This window comes from Capricornis sumatraensis, chromosome 8 (assembly GCF_032405125.1).
Source record: "Capricornis sumatraensis isolate serow.1 chromosome 8, serow.2, whole genome shotgun sequence".
In the NCBI taxonomy this organism is placed as follows: domain Eukaryota; kingdom Metazoa; phylum Chordata; class Mammalia; order Artiodactyla; family Bovidae; genus Capricornis; species Capricornis sumatraensis.
This window is the reverse complement of record NC_091076.1, coordinates 95,631,641-95,650,297: the sequence shown is the minus strand read 5'-3', so window position 1 is coordinate 95,650,297 and position 18,657 is coordinate 95,631,641. Positions and strand designations below refer to the sequence as shown.

Here is an 18,657-nt window from a genome sequence, read left to right as displayed (position 1 = left end):
AAAATCCCTTTATAGCCTGATGTTTAGCCCTCTACCATTCTGTTCTCATTTCTGTGAACTTTAATATCTGTTTACATTTGCCTTAAGTTGTGAAACTCAGAAATCAGTGGAATACTTGGAGTACTACAGGTGTGGTCCCTGTAGACAAGACAGTAGACGAGAACTGTTCGTCCTTTGTTCAAAGCATCAGTCTTCTTTTAATGCAGGCTGAAATTGAGTTAACATTTTTGACATCCACATTCTATCTTGATTAATACTGAATTTACTTTTTTTTAGTTATTTATTTATTTTTGGCTGGATGAGCTTTTCTTTTTTTTAGTATAAATTTATTTATTTTAATTGGAGGCTAATTACTTTATAATATTGTATTGGTTTTGCCGTACATCGACATGAATCCGCCACGGGTGAATTTACTTTTAAGTAAATCCCTCCCACTGTGTCATCTCCCATAAGCGTATATCTCCCCTAGCTGTACTCAAGTATAGAAATCTTAACATTTATTCTTTTTTATTTTTAATTTTTGGCCAAGCCACATTGCATTTGGGATCTTAGTTCCCTGACTAAGAACTGAACCCAGGCCTGCTGCAGTGGGGACACGGAGTCTTAACCAATGGACCACCAGGGAAGTCCCTTACATTTTTTCTTGATAACTTTTATCTTGTTAGAGTAACTCTTTGCTCGTCTATAGCTGCAACTTGTCAAGGAATTAAAAAAAAAAGTATTCTTATTAGCTTATGATTTAATTGAAGCTATAAAACATTTACACTAAATAAAAACCTAAGAGCTCTTAAAAAGCAGCTTAATGTAGTGTCAGTTATAACTATGAATGATGTTTCTCAAAGTGTCCTGTGACCCACATTAAAATCACCTAGAGAGTGCTTGTTTTATAACTTACCCAGCTCCACTCCTGACTTAAGGAATTCAGATTTCTAGGATTAGTGCTTGGAAATCTGAGTTTTTAGATGCATAGGAGGTTGGCGCATGTTAAAGTTTGACAGCTGCTGCCGTTGTAAGTTAAAGAGTCGAGTAGAGAGCAGAGGCAGAGCCCAAAGATGTGGTCAGAGCTCAGTAGTGTTAGCAGACTTACGTGCTCAGTCAGGTGGCATGCATTAAGGAAGTGACTTCTGAGAAACAGAAGAACATGAACTGATACAGTAGAAGGTCCAGGTATAAGTGGGGAAAAATAAGTTGTCGGCTAGAGAAAACAAGGTATTTGCTAGTCAGAAGCAGAGGCCTTGCAGAACAGCAAATAGAGTGGGTTTAAAACAGAGGGACAGAGGGGGAAAAAAAGAAGACAGGAGAAGCTGTAAAATTCTGAAACTAATAAAGATGATGCTGCCAGATGGTAGCAAGGCAGGACCTGCTATGTAGTAGAAGCATGATCTTTGTCATCAAGAATTTGTGAAATACCAGGCCACTCCCTCTGAGGGAGTATAAAAGGTGGAGGTGTCAGCAGAGATTAATTTGGAGCGTTGCTACACACACCCCGTCTTTAGTTGTGGGCTATCTAGTGAGAAGATCTGTATTGAATCTCAGGTGACTAATTTGGATATAGACCAGTCAGGCATCCTGCACTGTTTGGTGCTCAGGGCACAGGCCCGTTTCACTTAATCATAACGGAACTCAAAGTGCTCTCAGCATTTTAAAATCGTTGGGGGGCAACAGTGCGTCTCTACTAGACGAAATGATACCCAGAGAATGGATGATCAAAGACCTGACTGCTTAAATGGGGTCCAAGTTTTGTTTCCATTCTTAATTATTTCCTTTTCTTAAAGATTTGATAAGTGCCCAGCTAAGCAAATATAGATGACTTGTTTTAGAGGCTGATTGACAATCTTTGAAACAAACAGAAACCCCTGCTATATTATGAATTGATGGAAGTTATGCTCCAAGTCCTCCTTGTGTGGATGGAAAATTGAAAACTGTTTCTTAATATAAATAATCATATTGTACTACTGAGAGGATAAGTTGAACAGAACTAAGAAAATACTCATAATTCTAGGAGAAGTTGGAATTGTGCAAACTTTAAAAGACTAAATATTAGCATTAATTTGTGATTGTGTTTTCTGCAAGTGCATGCATGATTTAAAAATAAGTATTCAAATCTGGTTTGCACAACTGCAGAGAGCGGCTTGCAAGACTTGTGAATATGTCCTGACTTGCTGCTGTTCTGTTGATAGCCTCCCTGTTTTGGCAAACATGGCAAATCTGTCTGCATTTGAACTGGAAGTTATGTGGGATTCCCCTTTAAACATCACCAAACCGACTTCACACTTCTCTCTCTCTATTTCTCTTTATGGATCGTGTTTCCCCATGAAATAAACACTCTTTATCCTAATGCTAATTTGACAGAGATCAGTCCTAATTTATTCTTATTCTGCTTACTCTTACATAAAATTAGTGTTTGCCCTAATTTTTTTTCCTCTTTTGGTTACCTAAAAGTTGACTGACAATTTTTCCTCAGTGTGGCTTGCTTCTGATACAGTCTCAGGAAAACAAAGAAAATTCACTGCTTTTTAAAATTGAAGAGATGAACAAATGCAGATTTTTTACTTTTATGGGTAATATTTCAAAGATTATAAACAGCAAACATTACTGTTTATTAATTACATTGTAGAAACAGGCTTTTTTTTTCATTGAACTATCTTAAGAAAAGAGATTATAGTTAGTACATTAGATGTCTTACACATATTTTCATGTATTATTTTCATCAGAGGGGCTACATAAGCTTTATTATAATGGATAAGGTCTTACTCTGTTTAGACTTTTAGATAGAAGTCATCCACACTAATCATAGCACACACCTTAAAGCCTCTTAAAGTTCTCCCCACCAAAGTTTGTGTGATTATAATCACTGAGTAACAATACATGGGGCTCAAACAGTGTTACACATTTGTACATGGTTGGAGAACTGCTAATTTAAGAGAGTGAAAGTTAGAATTGGAAGTGTATATCATACTAAGCTACCTCAAACTAAGAGACAAAGGATGGGCAGTGGTTATCTAGCATTGCAAATGTCCTTTTGGGTGAAATACCCAGAATTAGCCCCAGTTCATCTTAATAGAACCAGATCATCCCAGGTGCATGCCACAGAGTGAGGTGTGTGCCACCCTAAGAACGAGGAGTGGCAGCTTTCTAATATCTGATAGTTAAGAGAATCAGTACAATTGGGGTGATAAGGGGAACTTTGAAGAAGAAACATGCTTATTATAATAGAACAGGTTGGGGAGAGAGATTTTAGAAAGGTGTATATATGTGAAAGTGATAGTCATGGTAGCTTGGTTTTTATGGGTGGAGCTACACACTGACCCTTAATGAGGTTGGAAGGCTTGAGAAGTTGGTATGAATTGAATCTTGCTTAAGGCATAAGAGGAGCAGGGAGGATTGACTCTGATAGTAATCCACCTGGAAAGAGGCTAAAGCTACAGAGAATCCTGCCCTACTGAACACTAGCAAAATCTTTGTGAAGCTACTGTTACAACTCATTTACTACAGTGTTAATTTGGATTTTGACGTTCATCAGTGGAATGAGTCCTAGTAATTTGCAGTGTCCCAGTGACAATGGTGTTTTAGGTAAAATGTTTAAGGGGCCAGATGGTCACAGTAGTCAGTCTCGGAAAGAATTTCACAAGCAAGATCTTCATTTATTTTCAGGCTTTACAGTCACCTAACAGTGATTTAATTCTCACCTACCAGTTGGCAGGCTGGTTGCATCTCATAACTCATGCACAGCAAGGTGATTAAAAAAAATTAGCTAATATTAATTAAGCCTATTTATGAGCTCTTTCTTGGAGAAGAAAATGGCAACCACTCCAGTGTTCTTGCCTGAAGAATCACAGGGACGGAGGAGCCTGCTGGGCTGCCGTCTATGGGGTCTCACAGAGTCGGACATGACTGAAGCAACTTAGCAGCAGCAGCATGAGCTCTTTCTAAGTGCCTTAATCATCATCATAATATTCTGATGTAGTTGCTATTATTATTTCCAATTATAAGTGGAAGAACCAGGACTTGAACCCAGACAAGCTGACTCCAGAGCACTCACTCTTGAGTCTAATACAAAAAACTCTTCTTCATTCTGAGATTATATGTCCATGCTACCTTTTGATAGTACAATATATTTTCTTAGATTAAATGGTGGTGATAGAAGATGTCAGGTTTGATATTTTTGTTGGGGAGGCAGGAGGGAGGGGGGTTCAGGATGGGGAACACATGTATACCTGTGGCAGATTCATGTTGATGTATGGCAGAACCAATGCAATATTGTAAAGTAATTAACCTCCAATTAAAATAAATAAATTTATATTTTAAAAAAAGAAATCTTTACCTTGCAAAATAAAAGCTAAGCAACCGAATGACAACACTAATCTCCAGTTGTTTTTAAAGAAGTTGTTTAGCTATAATAGCTTTAGAAATCTAAGTCTGAGAATCAATGGTCAGAAAAATGGGACTCTGGGTTAGTAATTTTTATTGTTCTGTAGAGATTTTTCACATGATTTATTTCCTAATGCGCTTAAACCAGTCATTCTTCACCTATCTGGTGCCGGACCACAAGCTGTACTTTCATGCATTTGACAAATATCCATTGTGAAATGTAATTGAAATTCAGCTTTGCGGTTCATATTCTAGCAAATCATTAAAAATTCCTTATGACAACAGCTCTAGAATGAGATACAAACAATCCTTACACTAAATTATTTACAGAATATAGTCTTACAGTGAGTTTCCAGTGTCATATTTGCTTAAATCCTTAGTAAACAATGGCATTACCATTTGCTGTATTTATGTCACTGGCATTTAACATTATTTGTACCTTTATTAATAGCTTTTACATAATGATGTAAAATAATAGACAATAATAGACATTACTTTTACAATAATAGATATTAATACTTTTCATTGTCCCTAACATATGGAGAACAAAATGGAAGAGAACAGGAATAGCCCTGCTAGAGAAGAACGAACAGGGGGGCCAGATAAAGAAGTTGTCTGGCTTACTTGCTCCTCTAACTGTAATCTTGATTGTTTTATTTTTCTATGTGTCACTGGTGACTTTAGTATCCATGTTGGTGATTTGTCTAACAGTCTGTCTTCACAGTTCTTCAGAGTCCTCATTTCCATTTAACTTTTCTTTGACTCCATCTCAGACACTCACTTTGGTCATACCCAAGACTGCACCATGACTAATAACCACAACTTTGGGTATCTCAGTTTTAAGCCTCTTGCTCTCTAGCCACCTCCCGTTTTCTCCTTGCTTTCTTTTAGCCTATCCCTACTGCAGCAAGTTCAGTCCTATGGGATCTTCCAGTTAGTTTACTCTATGTCACTCTTCCCAGCTGTTTTGTCATCTCTACCCAGCTTAGATTCCATGGTCTACCACCTTTACCCTCCTCTGTGTGTGCTCTGTTGCATCCGACTATTTGCCATCCTATGGGCTGTAGCCCGCCAGGTTCCTCTGAGTGTGGCATTTTCCAGGCAACAATACTGGATGGGTTGCCATTTCCTTCACCAGGGGATCTTCCTGACCCAGGGATTGAACCCACATCTCCTGAGTCTCCTGGATTTGCAGGTGGATTCTTTACCTGCTGAGCCATTGCAGAAGGCCTTTACCCTCCTACGGTACACCCTTAACAGCCTTGCTCCTCATGTTGTGTGTCAGCTGTTTCTCAGCTACCTGCTTACTCTGTACCAGTCCCCAGACTTGCATGTGGCTTCAGAAAAACACAAAACCATGATGTTTGACCTCACTTTAAGTTTAAGAACCAGATATCAAGCAAGCGTCAGTATATCTTGGAATCAGTGTTTCCTAGCATTCCTTCTATATCCCCTTAGTCTACACCTATCTTAGCCAAGAGGCCTAGAAGGGATGTATTTCCTTAGTCTTGTCAATTTCCTTCCTGCCTCTCTGAGAGGACTCGTTGGTTTCCATTCTCCTCAAACATCCAACATTACCTCTTGCCTCATTCCATCCTCACCAGCAGCTGATAATTTGAAATCTTTAATTTCACTGAGGAAAGAGAAATAATCAGAAGAGAACAAACTCATCTTAATGTAACGCTTGTTGAATGAGTCAAAGAACACAATCCCAAAACTTCATTTACTCCTATATTCAGATATAATTAGCAACTTGAATTCCAAAACCAAATATATAAAGCCAGTTTTGGCCATTTTGAATTATGGTTATCACTACCACCTTCCTTTATGATACTATAACCAGGAGTGTTATGTTTGTGCCTCATCCAGATAAAGATTAGGTGTTTTTAGGAAGAGATTAACAGAAGCAGTTATTAAAATAAGCAGTTAATTAACAACTCAGGAAATGAAGAGAAGAAATGCTTTGGCACTATTTTTGATTATACTATTAGTCCATAAATTATGGAGGAAGGAGAAAAGATGCAAATGATTTAGAAATGAAAATTAAAGCCTCAAACTTTATGGAAATTAGAGGGAGAATGGTGAGAACAGGCCATGTGGTAGTTTTGGAGTTTGGGGTAGTTTTGTTTGTTGTTGTTTTTTGTGTGTGGTAATTTTATTTACCCTGCAATGCTAAAGTTTAAGATTCAGTTTTGGAAAAAACAGTGGTTAAAACCCCAAAAGTCAAGATTCTTATGCCAGCTTTAATAAAATTTATATTTACAGAATTGAGTAAGAACCTACACCTTACCTCACACTGTAAGTTGCTTATATAATTACAGCAAAGAGGAGAGTTCCTCAGTGACCTGACTTTCCTGTGCTGAGTTCACTTACCCAGTGGCATCTGTCTGCTCAAGCCCACCTTCCCACACATTTCCCCAGTTCCTCAGGTTCTTCCCAAACTGCTTGCATGTCTACCAGTGCCATCTCCTCATCTTGCGTTCTTTAGATGACCTTAGCCCCTGCTCCAGGTGATAAACAAAGCCCAGCAGGCATAACCTCAGCTCGCTTCCTCTTCTCTTTACTTCACTAGTCTCAAAAGAAGTTTCCTTGCACCTCTTCTTAAATCCCGCCTCTAGGTTGCCAGAGTTCGGAAAGTGTTATCTCTTATCTGTTCCTGCCTACACCACTTGGCTTCCTTCTCCTACCTCAGCCCCAAATGATCTGACCTAGATCAGCATGAGCCTCCTGATTTTTACATCACATGTTCTCTTTCCAGCCCTCATCCTCTGTCTCCAGAGCGTCTGTCCCTCTTGTCACATTCCTCTGCTCAAAGCTTTTGGAGGCTTTTCATGTACCCAGAGCAAACATTCAAAAATATTGAACCAGGAGTTCTGATATCTTTTCTAAGCTTTCAACAAGTCTTTTTTAAATGGGCATTACTGCCTGAATCTCAAATGCCTTATAGCCCAAAACTAAGTTATGATTTGCTATTGCTAACTTCTTGGTTGTTTTCTGAGATGACGATCATTTTTCTTATGTTCCCAGGCTAGATGCCTTCAGGTCATCCTTGACTCCTCTTTCTTTTATTTTCAGTTGGTCTCTTGATTTCTGATGAATACCTCCCCTATCTTCTGTTCTTTTCCTACTACTGTTTCTTACAATTGTTGCCTCTTTCCATTTCTGGTCTCTTGTCTAGATTACTTCGGTAGTACTCAGGATTTTTAATTTGAATTTAATGCCTGGACCTCAGAGGATATAAGAATCTTCTCAAAACTGCATACAAATTTTTGTACATGGGCATTTTTCTAGGGAGGTCCACTAGACTATTCCATGGGAAAAAAAGTAAGGGATAGAATGAGAGAACATGACATTTTAAACAAGTCAGTTCCACTGATTTCTCCTTGCTCTGTGCCTGCCCTTTGCTATGTAGTTCCCTAACTCAGGGAACTGATCTGTGAGTAGTGAGGGGCATGTAAGACATAAAGGGGAAAAAAAGTAACAGCAATCAGTACAGCTTGGCAGTCAGACAGTCTAGCGGTCGGAGATCAGAGGCTCCCAGCATCAGTGCTAGGCCTTCATGTTCTGGAGAAGCTCAGGGGAAAGCTGGGGCATCAGTAGGGAGGCAGCCTTCTGAGGCCTCTCGACCCAATTGTTCATGTGCTTCCAAAGGACTTGGAGGGATAGGGAAGCTTAATTGGCAAAAAACCCAAAGCCAGACAGTGAGGCAGTGTCCCCAGAAAAAGGTTAAGAACATTCCTCCAGCTAGACTCCCGCCCTCTGGTCTTTCTTCTCCAGTCCTTCCTTTACTCTGCCACCAGAGTTAGCTTTTAAACACACATCTCATTATGTAGCCTCCCTGATTAGAAACTTCTGGGTTTTTACAAAACAGATTAAAAACTCCTGGCATGGTGTTGAGGCCTGTCTTAGTTGGGAACCTGTCAACCTTGTACTCAGGCTCCCAGCCACAGAAGGGATGACTGGCTGTCTTGAGAGGACAACTTCTAGGTCCATGCCACCGTGCCTAATCTAATGCTGATCTCTGTCTTTAGGCTGCCATTTCCCTTCCTTTGCCCGACTAGGAACCTCAAGCCATCCTCCAAGGCCCAGACTCTGTTATCTCTTCCCCTGTGTCCATCCCTAATCTTCTGCCATCACCCTGGCAAGATCAGTCTCTCTTGGCTAGGTTCCAGAAACATTTCATGCACGACTCTGATAATGTCATATTATATTGGGGATAACTTATTTTTATTTCTGTCTTTCCTACTAAATCCAGAAATGCCCTTCAGGTATGGACTGCCTTTTTCATGTTTGTATCCCAAACACCTCGTTTCGTGCCTAGTCCAAACAGGAGCTTAATACACTTTTGTTGAATGGAATTACTTATGAAGAGTTTTTATGACTCATTTAAAATTAGAGACCGATGCTTATTTAATAAGTTGAAAAGGCTATGATAATAATAGTAATAACAAAGTCCCATTTCCACTGCTTATTCAAGTAACTGCTTCCTTTGTGGAAGTGGATTTTTAAAAATCTTCACATGTAAGTGTATATTTTTTGATGTGTTTTCCTGGCATCCTAAAAAAGATGGTAGAATGATGGTTTTAATGCAGATTAGAGGTTTTATGACATTCCTATTGATGTTATATTGAACAGATTCTGTAATTTCACAGATCTGTATTATAGATTATATATAAGTTCCATGGATGTGCATTTTACCTCTTTCTTTCAGATTTCATGGTAATATTTTGTGGATTATTTGTTTTATAACATCTGAGTTAATTTAATTCAGAGCATATTAAATTGAGCATTTCCCACATACAAAAACAGAGTTACAGAGTTAAAAATCTCTTCTTAGATATTATGTGGTTTGGCCAAATTTGTAAAGTCCCAGTGTTTCCAAAGACATTTTTTTTTAGGTATTTAAATTATCTTAGCCATGAAAGTAAATACTTTTGTGGAGAGCTTCAAATACAAAATAAATACTTTCAAATAAGAGCTTCAAATATTTTTTTTTAAGTCATATTCTTGTCCCCCATTTTCTCTGAGTTTTATAGGAAGGATGTCAACAATTTACTTGTTCACCTCTTTATTGAGTATATATTATGTGCTAGATATTAATGCTGAGTGTTTGCAATTCAGAATTGATGAGAGAGCACCTGCCTTGAATAGTTCAGTCTAATAGAGAAGAAAGTATAAAGACAAATAATTGTGATTTAAACCTTGGAGAAGAGGAAGGAAACTCCTCTGAGAACAGTTGCTGAAGTTGAGAATGGAGATGTCTGCAGATAAATCTGTAGATAAAGAAGCAGGGATGCAGAGAGAGTCTGGATATGTAATTAAGGTTACTAATAACCTTGTCAAAAGATAGGGAGATTAACTTGAATTATCTGGGTGAACCTAACATAATCACAGAAGGTAGCTTAAAGCAGAGGAGGAAGGCAGAAGAGAGAGATGTGTCAGAAAAAGAAGCTCAAGAGATCTGAAGCGTAAGAGAAACTCAGTCACTTACTGGAGGGAGACCACATGGAAAGTATCAAAAGAAAATAGGCAGCCTCTGGGAGAAAAGATGAACCCCCAGCTGACAGCCAGCAAAGAAATAGGAATCGCAGTCTTACAGTCACAAGAAAATGGATTCTATCAACAACCTGCATATACTTGGAAACTGATTCTACCCAAAACCCCACTGACTCACACCTTGATTTCAGTCTTATGAAAAATGGATCTGAGCTACCCAAACCCACTCAAACTTATGACTTAAAGAACTGTTAGATAATAAATTTGCAGTGTTAAAAAAAAAAAAGGAAGCAGGGAGCTAAACAGAATTCATACTTGATAGGTTGTTTTTTTTTTTGATGTGCAAAGTAAACGTCTAAATCATCTCTAAGAATTAATGACATGGGTAGCACTTGAGAAGAGAACAGTGATGATCTGGAAAATTACTAAGGAGAATGGGAGATTAACAGAAATGAGTGAGGGGTGGCATGCAGTACTGAGGAAGCAGTGAGAATAGAGCTGAAATCAGATAGCATGAAGCGCTTAGGATATCAGTCAGCACAGTGGTGTAATTTTCTCTGGTTTTGCTCTGTGGCCAATGTTTAGGTGCAATAAAGTCATATCGTGTTCAGGGCTCCTAAGGTAGGTATAACAGAAATATAAGAATGCTGAGGAAGCAAGAGTCCTTGAAAGAAAGTATGCCTTAACTGGAAGGAAGTGTGGTTAGGAGGAAGTTGAGAAACTTGGAGAAGGTTAAGAGACTGGAGATGGGGCTAAGCTTTGGTACTTTGTAGGTGTTAAGCATGTCTTTGTTTTCTCCTCTCTGGATCTTCTCCCCTTGTGCCTGTTTCATTCCCACCACCTCCACTTTCCTCTGCTATGGTTTTTTACAAATAGTTTTAAGTCAAACAGTAGTGGTTGGCTTGGAGTGGAAGATTATGAGCCAGTTTCCAGAGTTCCCAAAGAAAGGCAGTGCCAAAGAATGCTCAAACTACCACACAATTGCACTCATCTCACACGCTAGTAAAGTAATGCTCAAAATTCTCCAAGCCAGCCTTCAATAGTACATGACCTGTGAACTTCCAGATGTTCAAGCTGGGTTTAGAAAAGGCAGAGGACCCAGAGATCAGATTGCCAACATCTATTGGATTATCAAAAAAACGAGAGATCCAGAAAAACATCTACTTCTGCTTTATTGGCTATGCCAAAGCCTTTGCCTGTGTGGATCACCACAAACTGTGGAAAATTCTGAAAGAGAGGGAAATACCAGACCACCTGACCCGCCTCCTGAGAAATCTGTATGCAGGTCAGGAAGCAGCAGTTAGAATTGGACATGGAACAAAAGACTAGTTCTAAATAGGGAAAGGAGTACGTCAAGGCTGTATATTGTCACCCTGCTTATTTAACTTATATGCAGAGTATATCATGAGAAATGCTGGGCTGGATGAAGCACAAGCTGGAATCAAGATTGCCGGGAGAAATATCAATAACCTCAGATATGCAGATGACACCACCCTTATGACAGAAAGCGAAGAAGAACTAAAGAGCCTCTTGATGAAAGTGAATGAGGAGAGTGAAAAAGTTGGCTTAAAGCTCAACATTCAGAAAACTAAGATCATGGCACCTGGTTCCATCATTTCATGGCAAATAGATGGGAAAACAGTGGAAACAGTAATAGACTTTATTTTGGGGGGCTCCAAAATCACTGCAGGTGGTGGCTGCAGTCGTGAAATTAAAAGATGCTTGCTCCTTGGAAGAAAAGTTATGACCAACCTAGACAGGTTATTAAAAGCCAGAGACATTACTTTGCCAACAAAGGTCAGTCTAGTCAAGGCTATGGTTTTTCCAGTAGTCATGTGTGGCTGTGAGAGTTGGACTGTAAAGATAGCTGAGCACCTGAAGAAAAAAAAAACCTGAAGAATTGATGCTTTTGAATTGTGGTGTTGGAGAAGACTCTTGAGAGTCCCTTGGACTGCAAGGAGATCCAACCATTCCATCCTAAAGGAAATCAGTCCTGAATATTCATTGGAAGGACTGATGCTGAAGCTGAAACTCCAATACTTTGGCCACCTGATGCGAAGAACTGACTCATTTGAAAAGTCCCTGATGCTGGGAAAGATTGAAGGTGGAAGAAGGGGACGACAGAGGATGAGATGTTTGGGTGGTATCACCGACTCAGTGGACGTGAGTTTGAGTAAATTCTGGGAGTTGGTGATGGACAGGGAGGCCTGTTGTGCTGCAGTCCATGGGGTCGCAAAGAGTTAGACATGACTGAGCAACTGAACTGAACTTCCAGAGTTCACTTCAGATGTGTCCCAGTAGATTGGATCCTGAGGGTGCCTGGTGGTGTTGGCCTCTAGCAGAAGCTCAAGGCTTATCCCCTTATCTCATTACCCCTTATGCCCCAAGGGTGGGACAAGGGCAAAGACATTTTATAGGCTACAGTTCTTGAAACATGAACTTACTCTTGATGAGAAGGTCAAGAATCTAAGCCTTCATATGTTTCTACCAAGTTCCCCTTGTCTCTAAAAGTCTAACCATAAACATAGATCTCATCACTTTCAAGAATTTAAAAGGGAGTCCCTTTTTGAAACAAAGATAGAAGCAATGGCCATACAGGCAACACCAAGTATCTTCCTCCTTAGAATCTAAAATTTCTAGTTAGAGTTGGCTGAATCTTGTGGTTTTCTTTCTGTAAGTCATTAAATATACTGTCATAATTTTCTTAAAGATATAGTTTTTTAAGGTTTCATTCCAAATGAGGACATTATCCATAAATATTTACTATATTCCATTTCCAGAAAATTTCCTGTTCACCTGTAGTTTCGAGTGTAACACTTGAAATCTAAGAATTTATTATTTCACAGAGTGCTTTTTCGGTGTAGTATAAAGAAAAAAGTGAAGTGAAGTGAAGTCGCTCAGTCGTGTCCGACTCCTTGTGACCCCATGGACTGTAGCCACAAGGCTCCTCTGTCCATGGAATTTTCCAGGCAAGAGTATAAAGAAACTCATAAGAAAAGAGTCAAGCATCTTAAGTGTGAAACTACAAGATAGGTGAGAATTCCTAGAGTGAGTTAAACAGAAACCACAGGTCCTCTTAATCTTCAGAAATGGAGTAAATGCTTGCATAGAGTGAGCCCAAGAAATTCTTGGGAGTCTTAAGTCATTCAGTCTTGCTGTTTTTTGTTGTTAATGATATCTTTAATGCATTTAGCAATGGTTGCCTCGAAAAGGATTGAATGAAGTTTCCAAGTTCTTTGGAAGCTTCGTTTTCTTCTTGGTGGCTCTGAGAAAGCAGGTTTCTCACTTGGCATAGTCCTGTGAAATAGGGCGTTCGGCTTTATCCGCAGAGTCTGTGACATCCATCTGCATCCTGTGGATTGCTCAGTCCCCACCCAGCTCAGACATGTCTGCCCTTTCTTCAAGTACTTGTATTGACAGGTAGACCTGTAATTTCTATGACTAAGATATAGTTTCCATAGCTATTGTATCATAATAGATTTGTGTTGAGTTAAATTTGCCTAAAAACAGATCTTTCTTTTCCCCTCCTAGCTTTAAAGTAAAGGAGAATGAAAAAGAAGTAATAGTTCCTAATTAGGTATTTAAGTCAAACAGACATTTTCACAGTTAACAGTATTTGTTCTAAACTAAATCATAATTCAGATACACTTTTCCAAGACCTTTAATTGGCAGCTTCCCCCCTCAACTATTGGTACTGGTGTAGGAATTGTTTGTGGAATATTCTATTTTAGAAAGAGCTTCAGTTCATTCTTGTTCTGTTTATAGCACCTGGATATTAATGTATGTTAATGCGATTGCTGTATTTTTCCTAACATGCATATGAAGACAGGAAATTTTGATGTCTTACTTAGTTGATGTAAGACTGTTCTCTTTTCCTTTTAGGCTGCAAACATGTTAAAGGCATCCTGTTATACGGGCCTCCAGGTTGCGGTAAGACTCTGTTGGCTCGACAGATTGGCAAGATGTTGAATGCAAGAGAGCCTAAAGTGGTCAACGGGCCGGAAATTCTCAACAAATATGTGGGAGAGTCAGAGGCTAACATTCGTAAACTCTTTGCTGATGCTGAAGAGGAGCAAAGAAGGGTAATGCTAATATAATTTAGTAAAAGTTTGTTGTCATTTATATGACGATTGAAACCCAAAGTTCTGATGGAAAACGTGTTGTCATAATTTACAGTTTGAAGAAATTGCAAGTAAAATTTATTTAGAACCGAGTTATGTCACTGAACTGGGATTACGGGAGATTTACATGTTGTGAGCAGATGTCAGTATCCACATGTTCAGAATACAAAGATGGATGGTGATATAAACCAAAAGTTTTGCAAAAACATATCATGAATATCTTTTTAAGTGACACTTTTCTTCCACATTACTTCTAGAATCTTGAACTCATTTATCATAAAAGAGAAAAGTTAAATCCATAAAGAGACTTATAGAATTATGTATGTGTAAAGTTCTTGTGCAGAAAGCTAGTTTACTCACCACTGACCCAACTCAGCTGTAGAGTGACAGGTATAAGCTGTTAGGTCACAAAGGAAAATTTGATTTGGGTCTTAGGAAAAAAAAATTAACTAAAAATAAAACCAGAGTTTACTAATTGGGATGGCTAATTTTATGTTAGTTTTCTGGGCCCTAGGGTGCCCAGACATCAGTTAAACGTTGTTTTGGTTGAGTTGTGTTTACCATTCGAATCTGTAGACTGAGTAACACAGTTGTCCTTGCTAATATGCCATCAGTTGAAGACCTGAAAAGAAGAAAAAGGCTTACCCTCACTTGAGTAAGAGGGAATTTCCTTCTGCCTGACTACCCTGAGCTGGGACATCAGTTTTTTTCTGCCTTCAGACTCAAACTGAAACACCCACTCTTCCTGGCTCTCAAGTTTGCAGGCCTTTGGATGAGAGAGCCACACCAGGCTCTCTTGTGTCTCCAGCTCACCCAGTACAGATAGTAAGACTTGTCAGTTCCCATACTTCTGTTAACAAGTTCCTTATAATTAATCTCTAGATAGGTAAAAAGATATAAATCTAGGTCTAGAATAAATATATTTTTTTAAGTACCAGTAGAACAGATAGAACACATCTATAGATCTATTGATTCTGTTTCTCTGGAAAACCTTGATTAATATACTAGTATTAACATATTTGTTTCATTAAAGAAAAGCTGAAAAACAATGTCATGAGATTTCTGGTTCTGGAAATACAGTAGACTAGGAAGCATGAAAACATACAAAAATCTTCAAATGCTGGGTAAAACATAATTAAAATATTTTCAGAAGAACAGTTGAGCTCTCGAGAAAGAAATGTCTTCAGAAATTAAAAGAAAACTGGAAATTAAAGTGCTAAAGATAATGAGCTTCCTTTTTTGGTTCTGGTAATGTGTCCCTTTGAGTTTTAGCATCCACTAGCTGACTCACTGGCAAAATCCCTGACACTGGAAAATATTGAAGGCAGAAGATGAGGGCATCAGGGAATGAAGTGGTTAGATGGCATCACTGGTGCATTGGACATGAACTTGGGCAAACTTTGGGAGATGGTGAAGGACAGCGAGGCCTGGCATGCTGCAGTTCATGGGTTGCAAAAGAGTTAGACATGACTGGGCGACTGAACAACAACAAGGGGGCATAAAATGAGCCCTTAAACTTGCTTAAGATGTGGACTAGGAACTGGAACCTCCAAAGTGACTGTATCATCAGTGAAGAGAAATGACTAGAAATTATTTCCCTACCAACACAGAGAAATGACAGAATTGTTCAACTGTTTGCCTGGGTTCTAGAGTGGAAGCTAAGGAATCTCACATGGCAGTTCTAAACCATGGGTCTTTGGCTCATGCTTAGGAGGTGGCGGGGGAAAGACATACATATGCACACCACCAGTATACTTTGAGGTCCCCAAATTGGGAAGTTAATTTTAAAATGAATCCTGGATTAACGATCCCACATAGAGTTGTTAGATAAAAGAATACCCCAAAGGGTCCTCCACCAAGCCCAGGCCACAGGAGCTTCTCACAGAGAAAGCTAAAATATCTCCAATAAATAGAAACATCATCATCAAAATTTAAAACTCAGCAATTAGGTTCAGCATAAGCAGTAGCTTCAGCTGAAGAGAGAAGTGATAAACAGAAGAATAAATCTAAAGAAATCACCCAGAATGTGGCACAGAGAGATACAGAGATGGAAAGTATGAAAGAGAAATTAAGATAACAGAATTAAAATAAGAAACCCAAATAGAATAGTATAGAGGCAATATTCAAAAATAGAATGGCTGAAAACATTCTAGAATTGATTTTTAAAAACTTAGATTTAGAAATACTTAAATTCATGTAGCACCATGAGTTCAAATGGGATAAGTAGAAATTAACTTATATGTAGATGCATTGTAGTGAAACTGGAGAATGCCAAAGAAAAAAGAGAAACGTCTTAGTATTAGCAATGAAGAAATGATGACATCCAAAGAGATATCCATCATGTTGACAGTAAAGTTTTTAACAATAGCAAGAGAGATCAGAAAACAGTGGAAAGATATCTTCACAGAGCTAAGTGAAAATAACTGTCAACTTAAAATGTTATACCCAGTTTAATTCTCATTCAGGAGTAAGATAGAATGAAGGTATTTTTTCAGATAAAGTCTAATAGAATTAACTATCAGAAGCTTCCAACTAGTCACAGAAGCTTGTTGGAAGAATGTGAAGCAGGATATACTTGAGACTGAAAAATCCTGAACCCAGAAGGAGTGGAACTAGAAACAATGGTGAGCAATGAAATTGGTGAAAATGTAGATAAAATTTGGAACTTTAACTTCTGGTAGTTGCAGAGTAGGTAATTTAAATTGTGCCTGCCACTGAAGACTACCGGAAAGGCTCAACGGAAAGTTTTATTTACTTATTTTTTTGCTTGGAGGCAACAAGAGCATACAAGGTCTATGGGGAGAATGGAGGCCCAGGGGCAAAAGGTCCCAGTGTATGGGGCCACTGTTCCCCTGGAGAAATTAGCCAATTCTGGAGAAAGTTGCTAAACAGCTCCGTAACCCTTTTGACTGGCTAGTGAGTGAATGTAAGGGGGAAAGAGATTAGAGCCCATGGCCCACAAAGAGGGGACTCTTGATGAACCTGCTCACTTTTGAGTTGGGACCATGAAAGGCTACACCATAGAAGCAAATGTTAATCAGAAGTAGACATGTTCTTACAGAGGCTACAGATAAGCTTTGAATTGTGTCATTCTCTAAAACTAGGCTGAGGGTTCCTAAACGACTAGTGACCCCAGCATTTGGCAGAATTGTACATCCTTCCTGGAGGAAGGTAGTGTCATGCAAGGTCATAAACTGCTTCTGTAGTTTGCAAATGCAGTGCCTGGCTTATAATGAAAAGGAATCAGATACACAAAGACATAAACACACACAAAGAAAAACAAAAGATGATAGAAATTGGGCCTCCAGATATTAGAATTCTCAGATATAGTATTTTAAAATAAGTATACTTATCACGCTCAAAGAGAAAAAAGATTGAAAATTTTGGCAGAGCATTGGAAAATGTTAAAAAAAAAATCAAGTGGAAATGCTGAGAATGAGAAAGTAAATTAACTCACATTGAAGCAACAGATTAGACACATCCAAAGAGAAAATTAGTGAACCAAAAGATATTAAACAAAAATAACCAGAAACAAAGGATGAAAGGCAATAGAGATAAAACCAAGACAAGGTCTAGTGCACATATTTAAATTTCCAAAAAGTCAGGAGAAAGAGAACAGAGCAAAAGCAGTATTTGAAGAAAAAGAAGTTTAGAATTTTCTAAAACTGATGAAGAACATCAGTCCATGGATTCCAGAAGTAATATGAACCTCAAGCAAGAGAAATACCAAAGAATTCTGCATGTAAGCTGCTGCGGCTAAGTCGCTTCAGTCGTGTCCGACTCTGTGCAACCCCATAGACAGCAGCCCACCAGGCTCCCCCGTCTCTGGGATTCTCCAGGCAAGAACACAGGAGTGGGTTGCCATTTCCTTCTCCAGTGCCAGAAAGTGAAAAGTGAAAGTGAAGTTGCTCAGTCATGTCCGACTCTGCATATATAGATAATCATTATTAAACAGCTGAAAAAAAAAAAGAGAGAGAGAAATCTTAAAAACAACTAGAGGAAAAAAGTGAATTATTTTTCAATAAGCACAAATAGCTGCCATTTGTCTTCTCAGTGACTTAGCTGGTAAAGAACCTGCCTGCAGTGCAGGAGACCTGGGTTCGATTCCTGGGTTGGGACAATCCCCTGGAGAATGGCTACCACTGCAGTCTTCTGGCCTGGAGAATTCCATGGACTGTATAGTCCATGGGATTGCAAAGATTCGGACATGACTGAGTGAGTTTCACTTTCACACTTATTCTTCTCAACGGAAACGATGAAAATCAGAAATCAGTTAAATGCCTTTTTTTAAGAGAGTAACTTGTCAACCTAGAATTCACAGTCATATAAATACACAGTAAATTACTGTATTATAATAAAAGTAAACAGACTATGGCAACCTATGGACTATATAGTCCATGGAATTCTCCAGGCCAGAATACTGGAGTGGGTATAGCCATTCCCTTTTTAGGTATCTTCTCAATCCAGGGATCGAACCCAGGTCTCCCACATTGCAGATTCTTTACCAGCTGAGCCAACCAGGGAGACCCAAAAATGCTGGAGTGGGTAGCCTGTCCCTTCTCCAGTGGATCTTCCCAACCCAGGAATCGATCCAGGGTCTCCTGCATTGCAGGCGGATTCTTTACCAGCTGAGCTACCAGGGAAGCCTGGCTGTACACATAGCTATTCA

At 38.9% G+C, this 18,657-nt stretch overlaps 1 protein-coding gene across 1 annotated transcript in view; it reads left to right on the top strand.

Annotated features, from left to right (window-relative positions):
* Positions 1–18,657, top strand: part of NSF (N-ethylmaleimide sensitive factor, vesicle fusing ATPase) — a 148,407-nt gene that overhangs the window by 61,077 nt on the left and 68,673 nt on the right. Inside the window, exon 9 of the mRNA XM_068976434.1 lies at positions 13,750–13,949. Coding sequence (XP_068832535.1) covers positions 13,750–13,949 — 200 coding nt within the window. The remainder of the gene's footprint in view (positions 1–13,749; positions 13,950–18,657) is intronic.